The sequence below is a fragment of the Pleurodeles waltl genome, chromosome 11 (genome assembly GCF_031143425.1).
Source record: "Pleurodeles waltl isolate 20211129_DDA chromosome 11, aPleWal1.hap1.20221129, whole genome shotgun sequence".
NCBI classification, from domain to species: Eukaryota; Metazoa; Chordata; class Amphibia; order Caudata; family Salamandridae; genus Pleurodeles; species Pleurodeles waltl.
Window position 1 is genome coordinate 244072662 of NC_090450.1, and position 23489 is coordinate 244096150.

At 41.0% G+C, this 23489-nt stretch overlaps 1 protein-coding gene across 1 annotated transcript in view; it reads left to right on the forward strand.

Annotated features, from left to right (window-relative positions):
- Positions 1–15392, forward strand: part of LOC138266600 (guanylate cyclase soluble subunit beta-2-like) — a 480633-nt gene extending 465241 nt beyond the window's left edge. Inside the window, exons 13-16 of the mRNA XM_069215434.1 lie at positions 1722–1876; positions 9355–9569; positions 9659–9781; positions 11555–15392. Of these exons, the coding sequence (XP_069071535.1) occupies positions 1722–1876; positions 9355–9569; positions 9659–9781; positions 11555–11706 (645 nt within the window). The 3' untranslated portion in view covers positions 11707–15392. The remainder of the gene's footprint in view (positions 1–1721; positions 1877–9354; positions 9570–9658; positions 9782–11554) is intronic.
- The last annotated feature ends 8097 nt before the right edge of the window (positions 15393–23489 follow it).

Genomic DNA, 23489 nt, shown 5'->3' on the forward strand with positions numbered 1-23489 from the left:
ACTTACAATTCAAAAACCAACCTCACCAAAAGTTTTCTTTTTAAATTGTGAGTTGAGAGGCCCCAAACTCCACCCCTCTACCTGCTCCCAGTGGGAAATAACACTTAAAAGATATTTCAAGGCAATCCCCATATTACCCTATGGGATAGATAGGGCTTGCAATACTGAAAAACAGATTTAGCTGTATGTGACTGTCGGGGCATGCACAACACACAAGTACATGTCCTACCTTTTAAATACACTGCACTTTGCCCATGGAGCTGCCGTGGGCCTACTTTAGGGGTGAGCTACATGTAGTAAAAGGGAAGGTTGGACCTGGCAAGAGGATGCACTTGCCAAGTCGAAATGGCAGTTCAAAACTGCCCACACAGACACTGCAGTGGTAGGTCTGAGACATGTTTGCAGGGCTACTCATGTGGGTGGCACAATCAGTGCTGCAGTACTAGTAGCATTTGATTCACAGGCCCTGGATACACATGCTGCACTATACAAGGGACTTACTAGTAAATAAAATGTGAATATCATGTATAAACCAATCACCAATACAATTTAGACAGAGAGCACTTGCACTTTAGCACTGGTCAGCAGTGGTGAAGTGCCCAGAGTCCTAAAGCCAGCAAAAACAACATTCAGCACAGGATCAAAACCAGGAGGTCAGAATCAAAAACACAGGGGAATCCACGCCAAGAGCTGACAGGTCAAACAGCCCTTAAAGCCACTTTTGTTTATTAATTTGTTTGGTATGCCGTGGGCTCAGTCTCAAGTGTATATATTGCTTCATGCCTCTCCATTGCTTCCCTCCACCTGTTCTTCCCACCCACCCCTTTGTTTATCCCCAAGCCCCCAAAGTCTGTACTATTATCTATTTCATGTTTTTTTCTTTGGAGGGCCCAGCAGCTGCCTTGCCTGCTTGGCTGCTCCACTTAGTGCCAGTATAAGTAATTTTTTTTCATTTCCTGATCCAGGTAGTATCCATCATCTCGGCATCTTGGACCTATAAATAAATAAAAAAATACTACCAATCTCCATCCTAAGGCCTGTGCTTTAGGGGTGGGGAAAACATATGTAATTTGCATTAGAATAATTATGGAGAATTACAGCAAAATTACATGCCATTCTGCATAAATATGTAAGAATAATAATTTAGCTTTTCACACTCTTTTCTTAGTGCAAAAATGCCCCCTTGCATCCAAAATGGACTGGATTATGCATTTTGAGCAGAGACATATCGCTGAATGCAACAGGACATGAATAGTAGCAAAATTATTCCCCCAGCTTACTCCTGACATTTAGTGTTATTTTCTGAACACAAAATGCACCCTCATATCCAAAATGGAAGCGAAGATGCATTTTGCACTTAGAAAATAGCATTAAATGCAAAACATCACAGCTCACTACTTTGTTGTTTCTGTGAGAATTTTTTTCCCCAAATTACTCTACGCAAGCGACTCTGACCCTATAATATTGGAAATTCCACATCAAAGAGAAACACAGGATTACCAAAATTACTCCAATTACTCCTGCGTAAATAAAGATTTTCCCAGGCCTAATGTGTATGTCCACTATGGTGCAAAATGTGTTTAAAGGGCGCTATGCAGCCTGATGGTGTCATCATCCGATATTAAGCAAATCAGTGCTGTTGCCCAGTATTTGTATTGAGAAATGCTAGATGAAATTTGCCATGAAAATCAGCTCATAACTTATGTTCTTCCTTTGCAAAGATTAGGGTTGGGATTCACACTGGCCCAGTTTTAGCGGGAGTGGTTGGAGAGAAGATGCCTCGGTACTGCCTGTTTGGAGATACAGTGAATACAGCTTCTCGGATGGAAAGTCATGGGTTGCCGGACAAAATACACCTCAGTCCGAGTGCTCATAAGTAAGTAGCGTACTTGTAGATAAGCCATCTTTATGAAGAGTGTGTTTGTTAAAATTACCAGGTCATTTGGGGGTAGGATTCAAGTGCTGCAAATATACTATCAGAGAACTTAATCTAAGAAATTGATTGAGGTTAATACATGCAAATTAAACCTTTATCACACTGTCTACGGGGTCCACAACATCCAAAAGCTCCATGACATTAACACACCACAGGCCCATTTATTGCATTAGGTCAGCTAGATTATAGCAAACTTCAAAAGGTCTCAATGTTGGCAGCATTGCTTCAGCACAGTCAACAGCTCACCCTATATAAGTACATTGCACAGTGAAAACAGGTGCAATTTGAAGTACATGACAAGGAAAGTGTTGGACATGAGTGATTGACCCTCCTATATTCCTATTAAAAAATTAGCTACTATGGTAATACTTCTCACAATAGGCGGCAAATCACATACATGTTGTAATTAAATGAGTCAATCAGATTAATATTTTAGTGTTTTTGTATTCCACAATGGTCACACATTCCTAGTTTTTTATGGCTATTGTGGGATTTGGTGAGATTGTCCTTTTCAGTTGGCCTTCTTCTTTAAACGCATGCTAGTAGTTCAATGCCAGGTATATGGTCAAAGTGTTTGTTAACCTATCAGGGAGTAGGTCTGCTTGTGTGTTGTGCATATATCTATTGGAGTTTGTTACAAGATAGAAAAGTGGGTTTTGCGACTGTTCCCATTAGCCCAAGTATGTGTAAATTGACAGTTGCTGTGGGTGCCAAAGGAGGGTCTCTTCCACTAATTTTTGAGAGAGTACTTGCATGACACAGCACAATTTAGCTCTATAAACATGGTAAGTATATTGACTCTATATATATTTTGTATCATATTGCACGAGCAGCCACACATAACTTTAGTTCATTAGAGCCTAAGTTGAGTGACCTTGATCACACTCCTTGATTTTTCCTACACTGTGTGTTGGGCAACCTTCCCCCACCCAGAGAAGCTCAGAATGGTGGATTTGGCTTTTCATGCTTTTTCTGAGCCCAAATTGTCATCCATGGTTTTGTAAATGTGTTACGTTAATCTAATATTTGTGTTTGTGTGCGTTTGTGTCTGTGTGCACTTATGTATATGTTTGTGTGTGTGTGTTTGTGTGTGTGTGCATGAGTCTGTGAGTGTTTTGAATGTCTTGATACATTTTTGTACTGCTGTGTTCCTTTATCTGGTCAGTGAGATCTGATATACAGCAGAGAAATTGAGTTAATTACCTAAAGGGATAACTGCATTGCAATATTTTACAACAAATAGGTCAAATGAGTGTGTAGAGGCAGATATCTGTGTTACTTGTATATGGATGTGTTTATGTTGATGAAGGGTGTGTTATGATGGATGTGTTATGTTACATTGCAGTAGACTATGTGGTACAGTGTTTCCACTTACAAAATGTCCCTAGTGGGGGTGAGTGTTATGGTGATCCAGTAATGTAATATGGTGATAAGATTTATAAATGGTAATGCTTGGTTATGTGATGAGTTGAGTGTAGTACATGCTATGAACTAGTACAGTGGAAAAAATTGAGGAGTATAATTTGTGGGAAGCATTTTTGTTGTGATTTATATGATGCAGCAGTTGGTGGTGAGGCTTCGTGAGTAGTGTAAATTGTAATGCGAGTCCCCAGAACACCCTCAGCACCAGCCTTCCCATTTAAAAAAGGCTGCCGGTGAGGGAATTTGTAATCAGCCAGACGGCACTGACTCCAGTGCACTCTCTCTGACCGCCATTCTGCCATTGTGAACCATGTTCCTGGCGGGGACATCGGTCTCCTGGCAGGTCTGCACGCCAGGATTGTAATTGGGCAGTCGGACCAACTGGAGTGCGGCGGTCCAACAGTCAATGCGAGTGTGGTGGTCCTCGGACATCAACACTTGTAATGAGGCCCTAAGCCTCAAGGCATTAACTTTTAACAGCATAGGTAAATGCAGCATGACATAGAAGTAAGTATTGTGACAGAAATAAAGAGGATGTGAGGATAGAATATGATATATGCATGGTGTAAGAAAATGCCTCTTTCTTCATGATCATATTTTTAAACTGAAGATGGTGGTTTTTGGACTCTGTACACTGGGACCCTGCTAACCAGGTGTGCTTTGAAAATTGTTAAACTGGTTAAAAATCCTAATTTGCACATTTAACTTAACTATAAGTATCCCAGTATACCGAGGGCCTGTAAGTCAAATGTCTCTAGTGGACTGCAGCACCTATCAAGCCACCATTAAAGTGACAATGCAAAGCATGTCTTCAGGCCCGGCCCTGCTGTCCGAGTGCACAGTTTTAGACCTGCATTTTGGGCCTGGCAAAATAAACCTTTTGAAAAGCATAAACCTTCCGTTCTAATGCTGATAGGTCACTCCTAATGTAGGCCCTCAATGGAATGGCCATAGGGCAGGGTGCATGGTAATTACAAAGTAGGACGTGCAATTAGGATTTACATGTCCTGACAGGGAAAAATCCCCTACATTGTTCTTTACTGTGGTAAGGTTAGCTCTCCCAAAGACAAGCAGTGGGTGATATTACAACACCTTATGCATAACTTCTGTTTAAGAATAGCTAGAACCATGATTCATTGACTCAAAATATTAGTAATTTAAAGTCCAATCAAATGGTCAAATTCATCTTTCGGGAAAGCCACTTTTCGAAAGTTGACAGTTTTCTGCCTAAGCGAAATGTGCCTTTCGGCCAAAGCTCAGCGTAATTGGACTGTTAATGGCTCACCTGTGGACAGTGTATTGCTCCTAGACAGTGAACAAAAGATTTGGGTGTGGGGAAAGATTTTTGCCCCCTGACAGGGTGGTCATATGGGCTGTTCACTGTAACTTAATTAAACTTGAAAAGGTGCCTACCCTATCACTGGCAGATGTGACTCACACATAGACATGCCCCTTCATTGCCCTGAGAGCCCACTGTGCATCAATCCCAGTGGAAATTGACTACCCCCAATACCAGTTTAAAGTGCCTATAATGGAGGTTTTGTCTATTATACTAGTTGCCCATTATACTAGTCACACCTCAGTGTGGGCCCAGGGAGCTCTCCACAAAAGAAGAAAGGTTCTGCCTTATTAATATTAGGCAGAGAGGAGCACTGTGGGGTAGCATACAGTAAAACAAAAAAGAAGTGCTGCAATAGTGGGGAGAGCACCCATGGGACCTTTTACCCCATTGGTTGGGGAATGGCCAGGAGTTCCATCCTCCCACAGGCTGGCACTGGGTATAGAAGCGGTACCCTCAGTACCCTCTACATAACACCTCCAGACATGTAGAAGAGACAATAAGGACTACATGTGCTGTTGAATCTGAGGAGAGAAACTCCAAGGGCTAGACCTGCTCTCCACCTGAACCCAAGACATGAAGTGGAGTCCTAGGGCTAGTTGGCTAGCTTTCTGCTCTGCTCCAGGAACTCAAAAGCAGCAATAAGCCCCACATTGCTGCTGAGTCAAGCTGATCAGCTCCAATTTGATGTGTCCTGGACCCTGCTGGTGGCTTCTGTGAGATTGAATCCTAACTCCCAAATGGTGACCAAAAGGTCTGGGACCCTTGGCTGGTGTTAGGTGTATGTACACTTCCCCCCACCCAAAAATTGCAAGTCTGGACACATAGGGAGAGCGATACTTACATTAGGATTACCGATTTCCTAATTGTGATTCCCTCTGAACTGCAATTAGAAAATCACTATTCCTAATGTCTGAAACTCATAGAGTTTCATTTAGTGAATCCTAGTGGGACTCAAATGAACCTACCTCATAAATATTAATGAGCTAGGTTGCAATTTGCAATCTGTTAGGAATCACCGTCATCACAGGGGTGGTGGCCTGCTGAAGTCAGCAGACTCCCTTGTCTGTGATTGCTTTTAAATAAAGCAGTATTTTTTTTAAAATGCTACTGTCTTTCCTTAAAATGGAAAATGGGATGCGTTTAAAAAAGAATGTTTCTTTTTTTCTTCTTTTGTTTGTTTAAGAAGATGCAGTGATCCTATGGACTACTGCCTTCTCCTAAACAAACTATTTCTTTACATTCACAAATGGATGTAGAGGGGGCACCTTCCCATTTGCGAATGCGTTACCAATGGACTTCGGCAGTCAATAAATTATGAATGTTTTGCAACCTCAATTTGGTCACAAAACATTAATACATATCATTCTGATTCACTATTTGGAAGGGACGCCTCTTCCAAATACCAAATTGGTGTTTTTTTGCAAACCAAAATTGCTACTAAATCACAGTTATGGCTTGATAAATATCAAGTAGCTTTTTTCTGGTTGCACAGAGGCCTATTCTCCAAATTGGCTCACTTGTTTCCAGAAAAAACCTTGATACATGTTTTTCAAAAACATCTTGGCAAAGAACGAGAGGCTATTATCAGACTGCTGCTATGCCGCAGCCACCTATGTCAAACTGCTGGTTGGGGTAAACATGCATGTTTCCCTGCTGAAATGACCCTGTCTTCCAGAAAGGTTTCTAAATCCAAACATAGGGTACTTCACCAGGACCAATGCCCAACAGCCTCCCAATGACAACATCACTTTTGTGCATCTGGACATTGCCTGCTTGAGGTTTTCCTACAGGCAACATCGAGAGCCTCGAACTTCCCACCAGAGTCGCAGCTCTCACTGAGGTCCTGCACTCCAGCCAACTGCCGTAGATGAGCCCCTTCTTCGGATCCAGCCTGCACCCTGACAAACTGATGACCTTGTTGCATAGACTTCTCTCCAGAAAAAATTCCACTGGGACAAACCTGGTCCCTGTATCTGACCCCACGTTCCATCCCAGTCAGCTTTATCTTTTGACTTTGACCTGGTCTTGTGAAAACAGATGCCAACAGTTGGTGTTCTGTGCATTTTGACGCTAGAAACACTTAACATCTTGAAAAATCATATTTACGGTTTCCTACATTAGGTTTTTGTCATTTTGGTGTCTCTTTGATCATTAAAATTTTCTCTATCTTGGTAAACTGGAGTGGGAGTTTTATTGTGTTTAGTTATTCAATAACTGTTTTGGTACTGATAAATCCTGTACACATTTCTCCTAAGTTAAGCCTATCTGCTCTGTGCTACAGCTACCAAGGGTTGAACTGAGGTTCAAATTATTGAGACCTCACTGCACCTACTAAATAGTAATGATATTATTAGCAGACAGCCAGGCAGGCATACAGACAGGTACATATTTATTTGAATATTCAAAAATAATAATAAAAGCACACAATAACATTTATAAATCATGTAAATTTATGAGGTGTATAAAAAGTACACAATAATTAATCAGCAGAACATGTGCCAGAGAGAAATAAAAAAAGACAGAGCCAAATTTAAAAAGGCAGAGTTGAAAATGCTTCATACAGCTTTACACACAATTTCAGAACCCAGCATAGAGTTATTATCATTTGAAGACGACTACCATTTACTTCAACTAATAATCCACTTTCTCACACCTACGGTGTTGGTTGGTGTATTACGTTTTCGTGTGACAGTTATTAAGTAATTTGTTGATATGGTGAATTACATACAGTAATGTGGCATTTTGCTATTTTAAAGTGGATGGAGTAGTGTGTTATTTATTGAATATATATTATGGGCGACGTGTTCTGGGGTATGGGGAGTGGGTTATATAGTTTTTGATACAGTGATGTGAAGAGAAAGGCTACTGTTATGTTAACTTGTACTATTTAGAACACTTTACGTTTGGGTGATCTGGTACTGCTTTTGGATTCTGCCTCCGTTTTCAATTCTGGGATTCTCAGTTAGCATAATCAAGGGAGTTTGTTGTGATTGTCTTTGGTTAGAAAGCCACTGTCCAGTTTGTCTGGTGATACTTCATACTGGTTAATAATCAAATAGTTCTAATCTAATTTAAAGTGCATTATGTGTAAGAAGGTGGGTGGAAAAGCTGTTTACAAATTATTTTCTTTCTGCCAGCATACATGGTCTTCCTTTACTCTGCATGAATAAACCCTTGGCTAACTGTTTGGCTTTCGTGCCATGCTGTGCACATGATGGCACAAGGAGTGATGTGCTTTGTTGATCTAGTGCGAAGTATGACTATCTCTGGTTTGTAGGTAGACTTTTTGCAGTGTGGTTATGTATCTTAATAGCTTTGATGATGTGGTGTGTGCACAATGGTCCCAGGGCAGGTTTCATATACAGTATATATTGCACCACTTGCACTGGGTTTGTGATAAGGAATTGGCCAAACGTTTTTTCTCCAGTTCACATTACAGAACAATTGGCTAACACTTCAAATGTGCAGCAAATACCAGAGGGCCGTTCTAGTTGCAGTGCCTAGTTGTGACTGAGAAATCCATTTCTTATGATAGTAAGATGAACATAGACAATAGTAAATAATACAAGAAGCAATACCAATCATTTTCTGGTGGTAGCAAGTTTAACATACAAGAATCTTGTTAGTTCTCAGTTTAACAGGGAGGGTTGGCTATAGAGGAGGTTAATGGAAAGTGTGGATGGAGAAGGAAAGTGGTGTGGGGACATGCAGACAGACTGTGGCATGTGACTGCCTTACATTTCTCCCCACTAAGTTTTTTGGGAATTTTATTACAAATGTGAAATAATACTGACAATTATTTTACAGATTTATTTTGTGAGTTTGAATGAGAAATACTCAAAAATGATTTTTCATTAAAAAAACATGTTATTGTTTTTACAACTTAGGCGAGTAATGACATTGCAAAAACTGAACAAATACATAGTATCAAACCATATTGCAGTACAATAAAAAGATGGTGGAGCCATCGCAGCACACACACATCAGTCCAGTAAATGGTGTTACAAGAGGGCATAGCCCAATCGCCCCATTTGTGTGTTGTGAGTATCCATAGCACAAAGTCCCACACCTCCATCAGTGACCCAGTGCCTATCTGCACAGGGCTCCAGTTCTATCCCTCTATGTCCTGCCCAGTCCTTACAGAGCTTAAATTGTTTCTGGGGGAAACTCCATGACAAGTGTATAGGACGTTCCAATCCAATGCAGTGATCCATGCTCTTGGACCATGCCTCCACAGAGGGAGCACCCAGTTCCTAGCAATATCCCTTTTAGATACAATTAAACCCAGCCATACAAGCACCTTCTGTAGGCATGTGGCCACCAGTTCATCAGTGATATGCAACAAGATGAGTTGCGGTCCGGGGCTATGTCCCAACCAAGCATCCTCTCGAGCTGCCTCAGCACTCCGCTCCAGATGGGTGTCAGCACTGGACAGTGAATACTCAATTGATTTAATGTCTCTGTGCCATGTATTTGCACTGTATCAGTAGGGTTGCACAGTACAAAGTATAGAATTTATTTTCTATGTCAAAGAACGCCTGACCATTCTACATGTCTATTGTATTTCTGAAAATTGAGTGGAAGTGTACAATATTCAAACAATATTGAAAAATAGTTTTTTTACTCTTGATTTCTGTTTTATCTCTTTATTCAGGTGCCTGGAGAACAAGAGTTTTGAAATGACTCAAAGGGGAGAGATTGAAGTCAAGGGTAAAGGGAAAATGTGCACATTTTTTCTGATCAGAAATGTCACTGCGACCGAGGATGAGATCATGGGAAGGCCGCAGAGGGATTCTGATTCAGGGAGGGCTTCTGTCCAGTCCCTTCAGGACTCCAGGACTGACACTTTACCAAGCTTGTGCCACAAAAGTAGGTCGTTCGAAAGGCTATATGATATGCTCATTCATTAAGACATTGTATTTTGGAAGAAATGTTAAATGTTTCTAATTTTTTGACAGCTGTTGAAGATGACACGACCCAGGAGCTTCCACCTACCATGCCAATGCAATATGCTGATAGGCCTTTACAACTGCAGACCAGTGCCAAGGGGGTTAAACATGCACGGATCATGAACTTAACAGGCAAGCAAGATAATGGGACTATAGTTCTTAATGCTTATTTGATTTGTGAACCAGATTGATAAATAGCAATGTATAAAAGAGCAAAACAAATAGCACACATCAATCTGTGTCTCTCAATATACAGAAAATTTAGATATAAGAGTAGAGTAGGAGGGGTGATGCATAGGCCTTTGAAGGCCATGTAGTATCAGAGGTCCACGATGTTCGAGGGTAACTCTACTCAGCCCAAGACTTTTTTGTATCAATGAGATGTGGGAAATTTATGAGCCCCACATATTACATTTGTGTTATACTACTTTGCCCCACTAATTATGACTTGTAGTTTCACACCTGGAGTGTTAACTCCTGGTGGGCCATTGCTCTCAGGCATCACTGATAGTCTGGTGTCTCTGACCTGATAACTCTGGGTCTGGGTACACCACAACCCTATTTGCTGAGTTGTGAATTCGAACACTGGTGCAGTTTGCATACAGGAAAAACGGCCTTGGTATCTCCAAACCCATGATTATCACCTGCTCTGAGCAGGCAGAACATGTCAGTGGAATTGTCCTAGGAATTTGGGAAATTTAGTAGAAAAAGACACAGTAGTCCCAGGCCCAGCCACTCATTCCACATTCTAGGTAAAACTGGGTAATCCCTGAAGTTTAAGTATTGTGATTCCAGTCCCTATTTTACGTGCACCAAAACCCTTCAAACTCTTAATGTGGACCTTTGTAGCGAGTAATGGTTTCTGTCAAAAATTGGATAATTTGGCTATTGTTTCATTGGAAGACCAAAGTGAGGAATTTGTATAGATCACAAATGACCATGTATGGACTAGGCTTTAGAGCAGAAGAGCCCCACCCCTACCTTTCTGCACATATGAAGAGTGTCTGTCAGGCTGAACTAAGGTCCGGTTGGCAGACACTCTTCTTGTTCAGGTCAGACAGCCAGGTGCTAAATGAGCAGGTGCATGTTTGCCTGAACGGAACTTTGCTGGGTTGATGATTTCTCGACCCTATAGGCGTGACCTCCTCAGACTGACAAAGTGCTTGGAAGTCCTCCCCCTCATGACGAGGGGCGCATCACTGAGAGTTATGGGAATAGGTGTGTATATGTATGTTGTAAATGATGGCACATGTGTGCATGCTTGCCAATGTATGGATATGAGCGAGTGTAGATGGGTGAGTTTGAGTATGTATGTTTGTGCGCCTTTGGCCGGACCCTCCTCTGCCTGCTCAAATTGCCACACTGCGATTGTCTGGTGTGACAAGGTACATAGGGGGTTATTCTAACTTTGGAGGAGTGTTAATCCGTCCCAAAAGTGACGGTAAAGTGACGGATATACCACCAGCCGTATTACGAGTTCCATAGGATATAATGGACTCGTAATACGGCTGGTGGTAAATCCGTCACTTTTCCGTCACTTTTGGGATGGATTAACACCTCCTCCAAAGTTAGAATAACCCCCATAGTGTGTAGAGTGGAGCATAGTAGAAGCAAGGACGTTAAATATAAGGCTGGTGCTTCTATAAGGTGGTGTAAGACAAAAATCAAAAATACCAAGAATAGAGTCCAATATTAAACTAAAATCAACTGGAATGTGCAAATTAGCACCGGAGTAGATGTTCAAGATCCAATATGGCGGCAACTGTATCCAGTGAAGTAACTGATAAACTGACAATTTTATTAGGGTAAATACAAGTCTGTTAATAGAAAGTCAGACACAGATTTATCAACTTTAAAACAGTGATTAATTTAACATCTGATTTTATAAATAAATTCTATTTCCAGGCAAAATACGTGATTCAGAAAGCTATGGAAGTCTACACAGTGACAGACAATCGAGAGAGGACATTTATCACACAGAAAAGGAGAAGACCAGACCAGCGAGCAGAGAACTGGAAGGCAGAAAGGTCAAATCGACATTTTGCACACTGCTTTGATCTTAAAAAGTAACTCAACATTTCCACTGCTAGAGCTTTCTTAAGATACCAGCAATATTGAATGCGTGCAGCTATAATTTTTTTGGTAGTTGAGGTAATCGTAAATGTTTGCAGAATGTAATACTGCTTCCGCTCTCAGCCAGACGCAGTAATTCTCAGACATTCTGATCACAGCACCCATCTAATGTGCCAAGTACAATTTCCGCACTCAAGGTTCACGCAAAGCAATTGAATGTGAAATATGGTAAACTGGGCCCCGTTCTGAAGCAGCAGCAATTTCAGAAGCGTGTTTTTGTTTCAGGGTCTGTAAGCCCAGGAAAGTGGAGCACCTCGTCTCAAAGAAACAAAGAAACAAAATGCCCGCTGCCTCCACCTCCTCGATGAAACGTCTGTTTTCGAACGATGAAAAAGATTGGCGCGTCTGAACGACAGCAGATAATTATTCTCCAAAAAGGCATCCGAGACGCTGCTGCAGCTGTTAGCTTGAACCTGTCCAAAAAATATGCTCTGGTGAGAAAAAAACAGTCATGCTACTTGTGGTGATTCAAGCTCGCACACTGTTTACATATTTTTAATGCATACATTATTTCATCTCACGATGAGGAATCCGCATGACCCTCTTGGAATCTACATTTAAATTTTCGAAATTACGCTTCAGATTGGAGTGGGAGGTTCAGTTTAACTGTAACCCACCTGACCTGCGACTGGACGAGCGGCCTTGATTGGAGAGGGTATAATGTAGCGTGCTTAGCGGACTCAACGCCGTTTTTTGTAACATGTACATTTTGGCTCGTGGATCTTATAATAATGGTTTGTTGCCGCCAGTTCCAAAAGAGATTTCTTGTTGACAGGAGGGCAAGGGTTCCCAAAAGCACCCTCCGGCCGTAGATGCTCACGAGCCCTGTTCCCTTCCTCTCCTCGGGGTTTCGCCTCCTTTCTATCTATCCATTATCTCTCTCTCTTTCTCTGATCACTTTCTCTTTACTTTCCCTCCCCCTGTCTCTCTTAGTCTGTCTCTTGAAGCAGCTTGCTGGCTGCAATTAGTCACAGGGTGCTTAGGAAAGTGACAGAGGCATCAGGTACAGCCCTGGGCTTTGAAAACTGCCCCAAGAGCTCCATTGCACTGGGGGATATGGCCAGTGGAATGAGAAAACCCGGACGCACTGGTTGGTATCATAAAGAACAAACATGCCATATTTTGAATTTCAGAATTTATACTCCTGTTCCTGTTAGATAGCCAGGTAGCTTGCCCGGATTTGGAAATTACTAGAATGTAGCCTGAATTTTACAAGTGCTATATTCATTCATTCGCAGATGTTGAGTTCCTTTGTATATTTAAACTGACTCTAACAATCCTATTGTTAAATTGTGCGCTGGAGGTTATTGAAGCAAATAAATGACAAACTTTAAAAAAAGGCATGCTAAAGTATGACGTGATTGAACCAACAAATTTGCCACTTAATTCTCAAGTTCGAAAATTATGCAGTCATTGAAATCACTCTTTTGTTCTTTAAGTAATCCTGAATAGAATAGCCTGCTACTTCCTCTGCTCTATGGCATTCCAAACGTGAGGAAATATATTGTAAGAGTGAAACATGGAAGTAGATAGTGACTTAGCCATCTGTGGAGTTTCATGGTGGCCCCTCTGGCACAGCAGAACAGAGCGCCCATTTTCATGCACCTGGCGTGCATAAAGTCAACTGAATTCACCCAATAGTTCTCCAGATCAGTACATTATTTTAGACAGCACAGCTCACAAACAGAAAAAGGCAAACCTTTCTCACTGTTTACGAGTTGTGCTGTCTAAAAATATGAGCTTCAAATCATGAATTGATTTACATGAGTTGACTTTACGCACTAAGTTGTATAAAAACAGTTGCTCGTCTCTCTGCTCAATTAGCAAAGGGAATCATGATATATCCCCAGACCTAAAGTATGGAATTTGCTGTTTAGCAGAGTATCTCTAAATAGTCTCCATGGCACTGAAATGAAGTGCTTTAAGGACATTTGACTCTATCATTATTTTCTGTAGGTTGTTTTAAGAAATTCGGATGTATTTCTTTTGTATTTTGGTGATCAGGATCAAAAAGTTTTTTTTGTAGTGGCGGGTTGGTTATTGTTTATTATGCGTTACTGGGTGGCTACAAGTTGTATCAGAGCAGGATGATGGTGTGATGTGTGCAGGATTGGGGAAGGAAAAGATAGGAAATGAGGAGAGAGGATGGAGGCTTATGGTAGTTTACGTATTTTATACGGAAGTGGTGAGAAGGCACAGCCCAAACAGGCCCCAACAGTGCCAACTAGGAACGTTTCGGCAGGAACTACATTTACAGGTTTTGCTCTTCGCAGATGGGCTTGTGCTCGAGGCTAGGAGGGAATGAAAGGGATTGAGCAAAAAGGCATGTGACCTGAAGAACCAGTCACACTGCCAAGCCCACCTAAAAGAGCAGTCAGGAGTTTGAGCACTTCCTGTTGCAGGAAGTCACTGAGTTAATTTCACGAAGCCATAAGGAGTTCATTATAATATATTAAGCAATGGTGATCTCAAACATTAAAAAAGATGTTGTAGTCCTTTCCAAGATTAACTGTGAAACATACTTATTTCTCTTATAACAACTAGTTTACTATGTTTTGCATACTAGTGTCAACACCAAGACTTATAGGCACCAATGAATGACTCCTTCCATTTCTCGATCCAAAGCTATAGAATAAAATGACTCTTAAAAGGAGGATGGCTTCTTTGATAGTCTTCAGAGAGTCCAAATAACCTCACATTTAATGTAAAGAGTTTGAGTGGGTAACTCTGTTTATTGGTGTTTCGTTTTGTGCATAGTGGAAGCATGTGGAGGCAATGATAAAAAATCTAAATCAAATGATATTGTACATGGGCTCTACTACAAGGGTAATTACACTTTAACAGCAAGTATTGAAGATGTAGTGAATCATTCCCACAAATGAAAAGTGTTATGATTCCATGTTTCTAGAAAAGGTATTCATATATTTACTGTGCCGTTTTTCCACTTTGACTCAAATTCTGTGTTGTCTACCTAATGCAGTGTAAACCGTTACCCCATATTGATGTTTTCTTTGATCTAGTTGTCAAACTACCTTGACCCCGAAGCTTCTTCTGTCTCAACAACGTGTAAATTAACCAGTACAGCTGCCAACCATTATCTTTGTTAGTAATGAGGTAATAGAACCTAAACTTCTGTGGCATCTGATGGAAGGGCTTTTGAACTCAGTCCACTGTGCTTTACTAGATTATGTTGTTTCATTCAAAGCAACATCTGAAGCCATCATCTATGCACTAGTCTACCTTTGCTCTTTTTTGGGCGTTAGATTTGGTAGTATGTTTTGTTTTTCATCCAATGGACATCTCTGGAATAATTGTTCAATGGTTTGAGGTATTACAAATCTTAAAATAAACTGAATATTTTATTTACATTTTTAATGGTATTTATGACGGCATACAACAGAGATTAAAAGTCAATGTCAATTACATTGATGCAGTGTAGATAAACAGTATTTGCTCTTGAATATGTAAAATTGTTTATTATAAATATTTTAAACTGGCCATTTTTTTTGTTTAAAGAAACGATCGTACAGCAATATACAGTGTAATTACAATGGTAAATGGCCATTATACAAAACATAAAACCTGCAATAAATGTTTGTGAAAACCTGTGACTTGATGTTATATTGAATCCTTTGTGATGCAAAAGCTACACTGGCAAGTCTTTGTTTATAGTGAAGGGTAAAAGAAGGAGATGGCATTGTTAGAAGTGGATAAATAATGTGTCTTTCTAAAGTTGGAAAAAGAGTAATGTCTCCCAAAACATACAACACAATTAGATTTAGATCGAATTCTAATTGTGTTATATATTCCGTGTGAGGGTATCCTGAATTTTAAAGATGCATCTACATCCAATGAGAAGTAGAATTTTAAACTCAATTGTGAAATGATCCTTTGGGAATAACCAATCTGTAATCTATCATGTAAAATAAAGTTTGATGTCCTTGCCGAAGTAATTGAGTGACATATAGACCCCAAAGCTACCTTTTGAATATCTGTCAAGGAGACAGCCACCCCCTGCATGAAACGCCTGAGCAATTATACTCTGGCTTGAGTAAAAATGCAGTCATTGACAGTTTGAACCATCTTCTCCTGCGTACATAATATATATTCACACACATTTCGTGGGCCACAATTTATAAGAAACTATTTTACTTGTGAAAAAGGCTCAGGCAACTGAATGTACACCTTGTCACACTATGTACATCAAGAGAATGGACTAACCGTCCAGAAATAAGTGGTAAGAGTACAATATTAGCATTAAACTTTTGTGATTGGTATTGAAAGAACAGAGCATTGTTGGAACCTAAACATATTGTCCAGTAAAACACAGAAATTTTATGCACTCTATACTAATAAATAATATTTGAACAGATTTATTTTTTTAGAGCATAAGCTCTCCAGCTAGGAATCTTGCCACTATGAAGCAAGAGGGCGAAAAAATTCTAAAAAGAAGAATCTAAAATAGACAACTAACAAAAAGCAAAAGTGAGCTCTAGCAGAACAAGAAGGTGTTCAAGGTGTTTGTTCCTTGGACATAACGTAAGTTATGCCAGGGTCTGAGGTACTTGAAGTCTCTCAGCTACTGATCCGGTTGCTTGGTTAAAATATGTTTAATTAGTTCTCACAGGGCTAGTATGAGGGATCTAAAGTGTTCTGTCACGGATCCAACCAGATCATCTTTTTTTAAACAGTCAAGTAACCCCCTCTTTCAATTCAGAGTGGACTAACCAGTTGAAAAAGACAGGTTTATTAAATTAACAAAGGTTGGTGCTGGCACTGGCACATATGCCTGAAGGAGGGAGTCTGGGCACAGATTGTCCTGATAGCCTGATTTGACTACTCCCAGATCCGTGGTTATTTCGTTTTTTGCCACTGGTACTTATAAGTATTAATCTGGCTGATGAATTATTGCATTGTATATTAAAATGATTACATTATTAGTCCTATTTCTTAAAGTTGAATATAATAAGATTCAAATCGGAAAATTAGCCAATGCTCTTCTATTTAAATTGTAATTTATCTGTCCTTTGGAAAGATATTATATGGCACAGACTAATCAATTCCTTGAGTTCAATTATTCATAGCTGACAATAAAAGGGATTATTAAATCCTTCGTCCAATAGATGGACACAACTGAAATCAAAATTGTTCAACAATACTGATACAATCCTTCAGCCTAATTATGGGCCTGATGTAACAATGTGTTTTTAGCAATTCTGTAAAACAAAATCACATTTTTCAAATCTCAAACCCATGTGTGCAATTACTTGTTGGCTTTATTTTTCAGTCCCCTGTGATTTGCAGTCACTATTTAGTGCTTACATAACTGTGAATCATTATCAATCACAAGTTGAGAATAGGCAGTCACAATTAGCAAATGATTCAGTGGCAGTGACTGATGACATCACAACCAGGAAGTAAGCTTCCCCTGGGGGACTTCAGAGAAGTGGTGCAGAGGATCAAGGAAGATCCTAACAGAGGAATCATGTCCAACCATGAGCCACAAAGAGAGGAGGGTGGTCGCCAAAGAACAACGTTTGCTGAAATGTAATTAGACATTCTTGTTGAGGAATGCGTAGCCAAGAATGACAAGCTATTTGGAAGGTAATCAGTAACAGAGACGTTTTAAGGCATGGGCAAAGTGGGCAATTGCCCATTGCCTCAACTTCCAAAGCCCCCCCGGTAAAGTCAAATTTCTCTTTATCTACCACACCATTCTTTTTTTCCATATTTCAGGATGTCTCCTCTCACTCTGTCTATCTCTTCCTCTGAGTCTCTCTCACATTTCCCAGGGGCATCTTAAGGGTTTTGGGGGCCCTGAAAAGGCAGATTTCAACTGTTTGCCTGTGATACCTGTTTCTGATAGAAGGTTTAGCATAATGCAGGTTTCAATTAGTAGAATTTGGGCAGCAAAATTCGGAACAGGGGCCCCAAAATATGTCTTCCCCAGGACCTTCAAAAATTCTTAAGACAACACTGATCATTAACTCTACCTGAGTCAATGCAAAAAATATAGTTTGGAAAACAAGGGAAGATAAATGCATTCATCCAGTGAACAAAAGACAGAATAGGTAAGCAATGGAATGGCCTCAGATCACTGACAAACTAAACAAGCATTTACAATGCAACGAGTCTCGCGTTTGCTCATGTTAGAGCTGATCGCGTTGTAAATTCCTAACCCGACTTTTCACCTATCGGGCAAAAGTGCATTTCTGTACATAACCCAAAAAAGGGAAATTAACTATGTAAAGCGCTCGACTTCTGCCAAGCGAGATCGCACTCTTAAATTAATGAAAAAGAAGTCCACGAGCCTCGCATGTTTTCTGTACTTGGTCACTGCGCTCGAGGAGGGCTAGCTGCCGGAAAAGGCATGACGTATGCGTGCCTTTGACTAATGAAAGCAAGCAGATTTTATTAGGCAAGCCCACGAACCAATAAAAAACACTGATGTGAAGTCGACAGGGCTCCGAGCCCTTTTCTAAATACTAAAGAGTCTTGCTGCGATACGCATGCGCAAGCGCATGCAACGCTGGCTCGACCCTAAAAACTGACTTAAAGATGGAGTGAAGCAAATTTTATTGGACGTGGTCCCTCCACTGTACCCCAGCAAACCCCGTGGAAGAAATGATTGAGACAGCACTCATGTGGCAATCTGTATCAGGCAGGAGTCAATGACGCAGGCCTATCTACAGTACCATCTACAGCAACAGGTTAGTGATACACTTCATATTTAACGATGTCTGCGTGTCGGACGGCCAGGAGCCGTCCGACGCTACAGTGCTCTTGTGCATCGGACGGCTCCCAGCCATCCGCGCACATGGCACTTGAAATCCCTGTTGTGTGGGTGGGCCAAGCGCCTGCGACAGGGAAGGGCCAGAAATGTATGGACAGAAACGTGAGGAAAGTGTGACATTTTAGATAAATTTGAGGTTTGCAGGGGATTCTGTGGGATCAAAGCAAGCCACATCTCCCTAGACTCCCCCAGGTGTCTAGTCTTCAGAAAAGTCTGGATTTGGCAGGTTTCACTAGATGGCCGCTGTGCCCGGAACCAAAAACGCAGATGGCCCCCTATCTATAACAAAACAACCTGTTTTTGCAAGGGGGTGCCTGCGTTTTTGGTCCCAGACTTATCGGTCATCTAGGGAAATCTACCAAAGCCAGACATTTCTGAAAATTAGACACCCTCGGGAGTCCAGGTTGGTGTGGTTTGCATGACCCCCCCCCAATGTTTTCTTACCCAGAATCTCCTGCAAACCTCCAATTTAGCAAAGAAACAAAATATATATATTTTCCTCACATTTCTGTGTGGGATTACTTCACCGGCACAAATTTCTTACCACCCAGCAATACCCTTGGCCTCTCATTAAAATGATACCTCACCTGTGTGTGTGCCCAAAGCAGAGTGAGGCATATTTCAAAAACTGCGCTTATGAACACACTTTGGTGCCCCCTCAATCTCGTTTTTGGCCTTTCCCTGTCACAGGCATTTGGCCTACCCACACAAGTGAGGTATCATTTTTATTGAGAGACTAAGGGGAATGCTGGGTTGTAGGAAATATGTGCCAGTGCAGTAATCCCATATAGAAATGTGAGGAAAATGTGATTTTTGTTAGCTAAATTTGAAGTTTACAGGGGTTTCTAGGTAAGAAAATGTTGGAGGATGTATTCAAGCTACACCTCCCCTGTATTCCCGGGAGTCTAACTTTCAGAAATGTGTGGGTTTGGTAGGTTTCCCTAGACAGCGACTGAGCCCGGGACCCAAAACGCAGGTTACCCCTTGCAAAACCAGATTGTTTTGTGATAGATAATTTTAATGTCTCCACAATATGACCCCTCGGTCCGGGATAACTAGAGACCCATTGCTCTTCTCCCCATTCTAGCCAAGATACTAGAGAAGCATATAAATCTACAACTGATGAGCTATCTGGAAAGTAATATGCTCCGTCACCCCACCCAAATGGGTTTTAGAGCACAACACAGTACTGAGTCTGCGCTTCTAACGGTGACCGAATCTGCCCGTCAACTATTAGACCAGGGAGGACATGTAGCCATTATTCTCCTGGATCTCAGCGCAGCTTTTGACACAGTTGACCACTCTCTTCTTTGCGACAGACTCCTCAAGATAGGCGTGGGAGGCCCTGCGCTCTCTTGGCTGTCTTCCTTTCTCACAGGAAGAACCTTTCAAGTTCTGGACTGCTCTTTCTTGTCAGATATCGTCCCTTCAGCTTGTGGAGTCCCTCAGGGGTGCTCCTTAAGTCCAACTCTCTTAAATATCTACTTATCTTCCTTGGCTAAAGTAGTCACTCCCTACAATCTTTCAGTGGTCACCTACGCTGATGATACTCAATTAGTGGTTTCTCTCTCCGGTACTGCGAATTCTCCCTCCGTCAACTTATCTGGCTGCATGAGGGATATAGGCGACTGGATGATTCAATCCAAACTCAAATTTAATGACGGCAAATCTGAAGTGCTCATTTTAGGCAATGGTTCTCCTGCCTCCCCTTTATCATGTTATTCAGAGGCCTTCACCAGGTTCCCTCCCCCTAAAGGACAGGTAAAAAGCCTAGGTTTTGTATTGGACTCCCATCTCACGATGGAACTACAAGCTAAGAAAATTTCTTCGGTCTGTTTTGGTCTTATCAGATCTCTTAGGAAGATTCTCAATCTTCTTCCTGCTTCGTCCAGAAGGATCCTGGTCCAGGCACTGATTCTTTCCCACCTGGACTATGGGAATTCCCTTTATCTTAGCTCCCCGGAATACGTGATAAGGAAGCTGCAGATTGTACAGAACACAGCAGCTAGGCTCCTTACGAACTGCCCTAGACATCTATCTGCCGAGCCGGCTCTTGTAGCTCTCCACTGGTTGCCGGTCAAACAGCGCATACATTTTAAATCCATGTGCATCACTCACAGAGCCTTACACAACAAAGGACCTTTTTTTCTCATGAAACACATCTCCATTCACGCTCCTCGGAGACACCTCAGGTCTTCTCTAGCCCGGCAGATTCATATACCCCGCGTCCATAGATCATGGGGTGGAAACTCCTTCACTATCAAGGCTGCCAATCTTTGGAATGCCTTACCTCCTGAGCTTCGCCATTAACCTTCTGAATCTCTTTTTAGGAAGAAATTGAAAACCATCCTCTTTAGCCACTAGTCTGCTTTTTCATGTTTTCCTGGATCATCCTGTACCTTTAGTGCTGGGATGCCCTAGGGTAGCTACGCGCTTTATAAATGCATAAAACTAAAACTAAATATGTTTTAGGCTGTTTCTTGGCATGAGCACTAGGCCTACACACACCAGTGAGATACCATTTTTATCTGGAGACTTGGAAGGAAGTTTGTGGCTCTCCTCAGATTGCATATCTTTGCATCACCGAAATGTGAGGAAAATGTGATTTCTAGACAAAAAATTAGGTTTGCAAACAGTTCTGGGTGACAGAACCTGGTGAGAGCCTCACAAGTCACCCCATCCTGGATTTCCCTAGGTATCTAGTTTACATTTTTTTACTGGTTTGCTAGGTTTCCTTAGGTGCCGGCTGAGCTGGATCCCAAAATCCACAGCTGGGCACTTTGCAAAAAACACGTCAGTTTTTAGTGGAAAAATGTGATGTGTCCACGTTGCATTTTGGGGTGTTTCCTGTCATGGGCACTAGGCCTACCCACAGAAGTGAGGTTCCATTTTTATCAGGAAACTTGGGGAAATGCTGGGTGGACTGAATTTTTGTCTCCCCCCAGATTGCAGAACTTTGCATCACTGAAATGTGAGGAAAATGTGTTTTTAGTCTAAATTTAAGGTTTGCAAAGAATTCTGGGTGACAGAACCTAGTTAGAGCCCCACAAGTCACCTCATCCTCAATTTCCCTTGGTGTCTAGTCTTAAAAAATGAACAGGTTTGCTAAGTTTCCCTAGTTGCCGGCTGAGCTAGAGCCCAACTCCATACCTAGGCACTTTGCAAAAAACACACCCGTTTTCAAGGGAAGAATGTGATGTGTCAATGTTGTGTTTTGGGACATTTCCTGTCGCTGGCATAAGGCCTACCCACACAAGTGAGGTTACATTTTTTCGAGAGACTTGGGGATACACAGAATAGCAGAACAAGTGTTATTATCAATTGTCTTTCTCTGCATTTGCACCTTCCAAATGTAAGACAGTGTGTAAGAAAGAAATCCTTTTGAGAAATGCCCTGTAATTCACATGATTGTATGGGTACCCTCAAATTCAGAGATGTGCAAACAACCACTGCTTCTAAACTCCATATTTTGTGCCCATTTCATAAATACATAGGTTTCCTTGATACCTATTTTTCACTCTTTACATTTTATCAACGTAATTGCTGTTTACCCCGTACACAATGAAAACTTATTGCAAGGTGCACCTCATTTATTGGCACTGGGTACCTTAAGTTCCTGGTGAACCTACAAGCCTTATATATACCCGCAACCAGAAGGATCCAGTGGACATAACAGTATATTGCTTTTAAAAATCTGCCATAGCTGGAAAACATTACAGATTAAAACAGACAGATTTGGCTGTTTTTTTCAACTCAATTTCAATATTGTTTTTAGTTCAACTGTTACTTTCTTTTGGAAAACCTTAAAGGATCTACACAAATGACTCCTTGCTGAATTTGAAATTGTGTCTATCTTTCAGAAATGGATAGCTTTTTGGGATCCACCATTGGTTTCACACCCATTTCTGTCAGTAACTGGAAGGAGGTTGAAGGCACAACAAATAGGAAAAATGGGATATGACCCAGTAAAATGCCAAAACTGTGTTGAAAAATTTGTTTTTCTGATTCCAGTCTGCCCATTCCTGAAAGCTGGGAATATGTTGATTTTAGCACCACAAACCCTTTGTTAATGCCATTTGCATGGTCAAAACAGATGCTTTCTTCTGCTGCACTTTTTCCCTTTATTCCCCAAAAGCCCAAATTTAGCTGTATTTTAGCTAATTTCTCGGTCCCCACCAGGTGAATCCACAAACACTGGGTACCTTTAGAATTCCCAGGATGTTGGAGAAAAAACATGCAAATGTGTCATGGATTGCTTGTGGACAAAAAGTTATGAGGGCCTAAGCGCAAACTCCCCCAAACATCCCAAAAGAGGCTTAGCACGGGAGTGGGAAAAGGCTTAGCAGCGAAGGGGTTAAAGACCATCATGCATAATATTTAAATGTACATGTAGTTATGATGCAAATACATGTTTACCTTTTTAAAATTTGAAATGTTCTATTAGGTTGAACATATAGATATTTATTGAAAAGCTTCCGATTTCAACGTATTATTAATATGGATAAATGCTTAATTGGATCTGTAGTTTTGAATAGAATTAATGTTACTACCTTTATAAATACATTATGTGAATACACTTTGATTTATACTAAACAGATACAATGCTATTTATACAGATATGCCTTTGAAACAGGAAAGTGAGGAAAAAGAAGGAGAGTTACAGCATTCCAATGGAATATGACATGGATGAATACTCTACAACTGTGCCTATGCCCCCAAGAGGGAAAGTATGCATTAATAGATGGCACAATTGAACATTGCATGCCTAGACCACAAGAAACGGTACATAAAGCAATGGTTCTGTCAGATAAACTTGAGCACAAAAATAATACAATATGAAATCATATAAATACTTAGGCCCTTGCAAACGCGCCTGGTCCTTAATAAGTAAACTTTCAAGAGTATGCATATAGG